Source organism: Rhincodon typus, chromosome 46 (assembly GCF_021869965.1).
Source record: "Rhincodon typus isolate 14 chromosome 46, sRhiTyp1.1, whole genome shotgun sequence".
In the NCBI taxonomy this organism is placed as follows: domain Eukaryota; kingdom Metazoa; phylum Chordata; class Chondrichthyes; order Orectolobiformes; family Rhincodontidae; genus Rhincodon; species Rhincodon typus.
In genome coordinates, this window is record NC_063377.1 from 6,634,756 (window position 1) to 6,641,443 (window position 6,688).

Consider the following 6,688-nt stretch of genomic DNA (forward strand, 5'->3'; position numbering starts at 1 on the left):
GGTGACAGATCAGGGTGAGGAATATAATGTAGCAGTTGCAGAGAAGGTGCACAAACAGCAAGATCAACATTTGAATTTTGAGAGGTCCATTCAGAAGTCTGATAACAGCAGGGAAAAAGCCGTCCTTGAATCTGTTAGTATGTGTGTTTAAGCTTTTGTACCTTCTGCCTGACGGAAGAGATTACAAGGCGATGGCCTAGTGGTGTTATTGCTAGACTATTAATCCAGAGACCGAGGTGACGTTCTGGGGATCCAGGTTCGAATCCCACCACGGCAGATGGTGGAGTTTGAATTCAATGAAAAAAAATCTGGAATTAAGAATCTACTGATGACCGTGAATCTGTTGCTGAATGTCGGAAAATCCCATCTGGTTCACTAATGTCCTTCAGGGAAGGGAATCTGCCCTCCTTACCTGGTCTGGCCTACATGTGACTCCAGACCTACAGCAATGTGGTTGACTCTCAGTTGCCCTCTGAAATGGCCTAGCAAGCCAATCTGTTGTACCAATCGCTACAAAGTCTCAGAGAAATAGAACCGGATGGATCCCCTGGCATGGACCTGGGCACTGGAAAGGACAATGGGAGAAACAGCCCTGTTGACCCTGCAAAGTCCTCCTCACTAACATCTGGGGGTTAGTGCCAACATTGGGAGAGCTGTCTCACAGACTAGTTAAGCAACAGCCAGACATAGTCATACTCACAGAATCATACCTTACAGACAATGCCCCAGACACCACATCACCATCACCATCACCATCCCTAGATATGTCCTGTCCCCCCGGCAGGACAGACACAGCAGAGGGGGTGGCACAGTGGGATACAGTCAGGAGGGGGTTGCTCTAGGAGTCCTCAACGTTGACCCCGGACCCCATGAAGTCTCATGGCTTCAGGTTAAACATGGGCAAGGAAACCTCCTGCTGATTACCACATACTGTCCCCCCTCAGCTGATGAATCAGTACTCCCTCCATGTTGAGCAACACTTAGAGGAAGCACTGAGGATGGCAAGGGCACAAAATGTACTCTGGGTGGGGGATTTCAATGTCCACCACCAAGAATGGCTCAGCAGCAGTAATACTGATCGAGCTGGTCAGGTCCTAAAGAACACAGCTGCTAGACTGGGTCTGCGGCAGGTGGTGAGGGAACCAACAAGAGGGAAAAACATACTTGACCTCATCCTTACCAATCTGCCAGCTGTAGAGGCATCTGTCCATGACAGTATCGGTAAGAGCGACCATCACACGGTCCTTGTGGAGGCAAAGTCCCACCTTCACATTGAGAATAACCTCAAGCGTGTTGTGTGGCACTATCACCGTGCTAAATGGGACAGACTTCGCACAGATCTAGCAACTCAAGACTGGGCATCCATGGGGCACTGTGGGCCATCAACAACAGCAGAATTGTACTCCAACACAATCTGTAGCCTCATGGCCCGGCATATCCCCCACTCAACCCTTACCATCAAGCCAGGGAATCAACCCTGGTTCAATGGACAGTGCAGGAGGGCATGCCAGGAGCAGCACCAGGCATACCTGAAGATGAGGTGCCAACCTGGTGAAACCACCAAACAGGACTACTTGTACGCCAAACAGCGAAAGCAGCAAGTGATAGACAGAGCTAAGCGATCCCACAATCTATGGCTCAGATCTAAGCTCTGTAGTCCTGCCACATCCAGTTGTGAATGGTGGTGGACAATTAAACAACTCACTGGAGGAGGATGCTCCACAAATATCCCCGTCCTCAATGACAGAAGAGCCCAGCCCATCAGTGCAAAAGATAAGGCTGAAGTTTTCGCAGCAATCTTCAGCCAGAAGTGTCAAGTGGATGATCCATCTCGGCCTCCTGCAGTGGTCTCCAGCGTTACAGATACTAGTCTTCAGCCGATTCGATTCACTCCACGTGATATCAAGAAACGGTTGGAGACACTGGATACTATAAAGGCTACGGGCCCTGACAACATTCCGGCAATTGTACTGAAGACTTGTGCTCCAGAACTTGCCGCTCCCCTAGCCAAGCTGTTCCAGTACAGTTACAACACTGGTATCTACCCGGCAATGTGGAAAATTGCCCAACTATGTCCTGTACACAAAAAGCAGGACAAATCCAACTCAGCCAATTACCGCCCCATCAGTCTCAATCATCAGTAAAGTGATGGAAGGTGTCAGTAACAGGGCTATCACACAGCACCTGCTCAGCAATAACCTGCTCAGTGATGCCCAGTTTGGTTTCTGCCAGGGCCACTCAGCTCCTGACCTCATTACAGCCTTTGTTCAAACATGGACAAAAGAGCTGAATCTCAGAGGTGAGGTGAGAGTGACAGCCCTTGACATCAAGGCTGCATTCGACTGAGTGTGGCATCAAGAAGCCCTGGCAAAACTGGAATCAATGGGTATCAGGGGGCAAACACTTCAGTGGTTGGAGTCTTACGTGACACATAGGAAGATGGTCATGGTTGTTGGAGGTCAGTCATCTCAGCTCCAGGACATCGCTGCAGGAGTTCCTCAGGGTAGTGTCCTAGGCCCAACCACCTTCAGCTGCTTCATCAATGGCCCTCCCTCCAACACAAGGTCAGAAGTGGGATGTTCGCTGATGATTGCACAATGTTCAGCACCATTCATTACTCCTCAGCTACTGAAGCAGTCCACGTTCAAATGCAACAAGATTTGGACAATATCCAGGCTTGGGCTGACAAGTGGCAAGTAACATTCACGCCATACAAATGCCAGGCTATGACCATCACCAATAAGAGACAACTGTCCCTTGACATTCAATGGTGTTACCATCACTGAATCCCCCACTATCACTGATCAGAAACTCAACTGGACTCACCATATAAACACAGTGGCTACAAGAGCAGGCCAGAAGTTAGGAATACTGCGGTGAGGAACACACTTCCTGACTCCCCAAAGTCTGTCAACCTTCTACAAGGCACAAGTCAGGAGTGTGATGGAATACTCCACACTTGCCTGGATGAATGCAGCCCCAACAACACTCAAGAAGCTCAACATCATCTGGGATATACCAGCCCGCTTGATTGGCACTACATCCACAAATATCCACTCCCTCCACCATGGACACTCAGTAGCAGCAGTGTGTACTGTCTGCAAGATGCATTGTCAAAATTCACCAAAGATCCTCAGACAGCAACTTCCAAATCCATGACCACTTCCATCTAGAAGGACAAGGGCAGCAGATATATGGGATAACCACCACCTCCAAGTTCCCCTCCAAGCCACTCATCATCTTGACTCGGAAATATATCGCCGTTCCTTCACTGTCGTTGGGTCAAAAAGCTGGAATTACCTCCCTAAGGGCATTGTGTGTCTACCTACAGCAGGAGGACTGCAGCGGTTCAAGAAGGCAGCTCGCCACCACCTTCTCAAGGGGCAACTAGGGACTGGCAATAAATGCTGGCACAGCCAGCGATGCCCACATCCCACAAAATGAATAAATTTAAAAAAAACACCAGGGTGGGAGGCGTCTTTGATGATGTTGGTTGCAGTTATCATTACAAACATGAGGCTAAGCCAGAAAATTGGCGTAGTTTGAAGAATTAAGCACGTGCTTGAGGTTTGGTTGAGGAAATCCATTTTTGGTTCGACTGCTCCAGCTGCCCTGCTCGGTGCCCAGACTCACCGTCGCCACTTGGAGCTAGAGGTCCCAATTACATGAAGAAAGGCCATTTCTGTGTGATCAGTGCCTGGGAACAGATGGTCTAGCCGAGCGAGGTCAGAGTGTTCGCTGCACTGAAAATAGCTGGGTGTGGACCATCTGCAGATTGATGCAGATGGCCATTCGGTCCCTCCATGCTTCTACCCCACTCCACAGCAGGGTGGCCCATTGTCACTGGCCTGTCCACGTCTCTGCCCACCCATTGGTGGAAAGTCCTATTATTCAGAGCTGGATGGGCGGCTCTGCAAATTTCCCCAACGCCGATTGGCCGGGTCAGCAGTCGATCAGGAAGAATTGTCAATCAGTACTGATGGGCTTAGAGATGATTGGACGAGCGAACGTCAGTTACGAATGGGTGGTATCATCCGCAGTGACTGTTTCCCTTCCATCTTCCCATTGGAAGAGGAGGACGTCGATCAACGGGCTGGTGTATGCGAAAGTCCAGTGGCGTTCTCCGTCTGGGAAGAAAACCGCACGATTGGCTGCTTCCAAGTCGATCGCGGCTGACAAGGTGGGACCAAATGCGATTGGTCGAGACTCCATCAGTCCGTTACCCATATTGGTGGGTCCTCATCGCATTGGACAAGACCACCGTCGATCAGGAAGACAGAGGGCGGGACCCCATTTGAATCATCCAGATATCCGTCAACCAGACGCAGCGGGGGTGGGACCTCATTCAATTGGACCGGATTCCCGTCACTCGCGGATCGTGGGGGGGCGGGACCGACACCTATTGGCCGCGGTAGCGGTCAATCCGTGTGGCCGGCAGCGCCATTGGCCAATCCCCGTTCAAGGTGGGTTGCAGCCCGGCGTGTTTGGGCGACGCATCAGAAACCGTCTTTTCAAAACATCCTTTCACCAGGGGGCCTGGGAAAGGGCAGAAAGATGATGCGTTTCAATTAAAACCATGTAGCCTTCCCACCGCAATCTGCGAAGTCACGTAGAGCGAGCGAGCGAGAGAGAGTCGGTAAAAGAAATTTAGAGAAGCCGCGGCCTAGTGATTAGGCGCCGGGCCAGGCCTCACGGCTGCAGGAGAAGGTGAGATGCTCGGATTGTTTTCTTACTGTTTTTCTCCTGCAGGTTGGTGCGAAGGTTCGCTCGTCGTCCTCTTCCGACTCCACGTTCCCGCACCGCCGCCGCGTGTTTCTGCCCCCACGGAGCCTTTAATCTTCCCTTTTTTTTCTTTCATTTTTTTTTTCAAAATTGCCTCGGGGAGCCGGCCACCGGAGCAGTGCGGCTGCGCGGGAGGGCCGGGCGCTGCTACACCGCGCATGCGTACGCGCTTTGATCCCGCGGAGCATGCTGGGGATTGTAGTTCCTGGCTCCCGCTTCTCCCTCTTGTCTCTCTTTTTATCCTCTCTCTGTCATCTCTTTTTTTCCCCTCTTCCCCCAAATCCCCCTTTCCCTTGTCCCGAAATCCACCCCCTTTGCCCCGAATCCTCCCTTTGCCCAAATGCCCCCCTCTCTCTTGTGGCTGGAGGAAGCAGCGCTATGTAATATTGTTGCCTGTGAATAACCCAGTTACTGAGAAAAAGGTTGGGATGTATAAGAATCATAGAATCCCTACAGTGTGGAAGCAGGCCATTCAGCCCACCCCTCCAAAGAGCATCCCACCCAGACCCATTCCCCCAGCCCTGCATTTCCCATGTCTAACCCACCTCACCTAAACATCCCCAGGCACTATGGGCAATTTAGCACGGCCAATCCACCCTAACCTGCGCATCTTTGGACTGTGGAAGGAAGCCGGAGCACCCAGCGGAAACGAAACCCATGCCAACACGGGGAGAATGTGCAAACCCCGCACAGACGGTCGCCCGACACTGGAATCGAACCCGGGTCCCTGGCACCATGAGGCAGCAGTGCTAACCACTGAGCCACCGTGCCACCCATGTGAGCACTACGCCACTGGGTGGTCTCGAACCACCAATCTTAGTTTCATGCTAGGCCATTTCAGATAGGATCCTCCTGTTATTATGGTGCCCTCACTAGTTTTTGGGCCTGACTAAACAGATTCTGCCCTTGGAAATGTTGAAATAGGAGCTTGAGTGGTTATATCTGACCCAGCGAGCCTGTTCATTTGTCCCTTCCTACTCCCCTTGACGCTTGTCGTCTTGAAGAAACTGTTTTTTTCCTTAAATACATTCAGTGACTCCGCTGTCTCAAATTGTAGAAAATTCTGCCACACTATCGGTGAAGAAATTTCTTGTCCCTGTCTGAAAGGAGCAGCACAGTGCCGCAGTGGTTAGCACTGCTGCCTTGCGGTGCAAGGGACCTGGGTTCGATTCCACCCTCGTGCGACTGTCTGTGTGGAATTCACACATTCTACCCCTATGTCTCTGTGGTTTTCCTCTGGGTGCTGTGGTTTCCTCCCACAATCCAAAGATGTGAAGTCTAGGGTGGATCAGCCATGCTAAATTGTTCTGTAGCACCCAGGGATGTGCAGGTTAGGGTGGATTGGCCATGCTAAATTGTTAGCACGGGAAGTGGTTTAGCCATGGGAAGTGCAGGGTTACAGGGATAGGGTTGGGGGCGTGTGGAGGAGGTGGGGGTGCGGGTGGCATGCTCTCGAGGGGCTTGTTGTGTACTTGATGGGCTAAATGGCCTGCTTCCACGCTGTAGGGATTCTGTGAAAGGGGCTACCCTATAACCATGGACCCTTAATCTGACCTGATATCTGCACAGTACAGGCGGCTTCCCCCACGTGGCGTTTTAACCCTGATGCAATTGGGTAAATCCATTCCCAGGTTTTATTGTGTTGTCAACACGCACTCTCCTGCCCTCCAGAACAGCAATGACATCCGCCGAGACCATGGACCTGGCGGTAGAAGAGCTGGGCCTCTCGATGGACGAGATCCGCGAATGGATTGACCAGGAGCTGGAGAAGGTGGACTTCCTAAAGCAACGCCGAGCTGCCCTGCAGGAACTGGAGAGCTGGGTGGAGAAGAAGGAGGCCGAGGTGGCTCATGTCGATGGGCTCTTCGAGGATGCGTCCAGGTAACCAGGTCTCCTCAGCTCTCCA

General features: G+C 51.7%; 1 protein-coding gene across 2 annotated transcripts in view; it reads left to right on the forward strand.

Annotated features, from left to right (window-relative positions):
- Nucleotides 1-4,593: 4,593 nt before the first annotated feature.
- Nucleotides 4,594-6,688, forward strand: part of LOC109938798 (histone-lysine N-methyltransferase SETDB1-like) — a 7,177-nt gene continuing 5,082 nt past the window's right edge. Inside the window, exons 1-2 of one of the 2 annotated variants that reach the window (XM_048620347.1) lie at nucleotides 4,594-4,707; nucleotides 6,454-6,663. In XM_048620347.1, the coding sequence (XP_048476304.1) occupies nucleotides 6,461-6,663 (203 nt within the window). In that variant the 5' untranslated portion in view covers nucleotides 4,594-4,707; nucleotides 6,454-6,460. The remainder of the gene's footprint in view (nucleotides 4,708-6,453; nucleotides 6,664-6,688) is intronic. The other variant, XM_048620348.1, reaches the window with a different exon arrangement.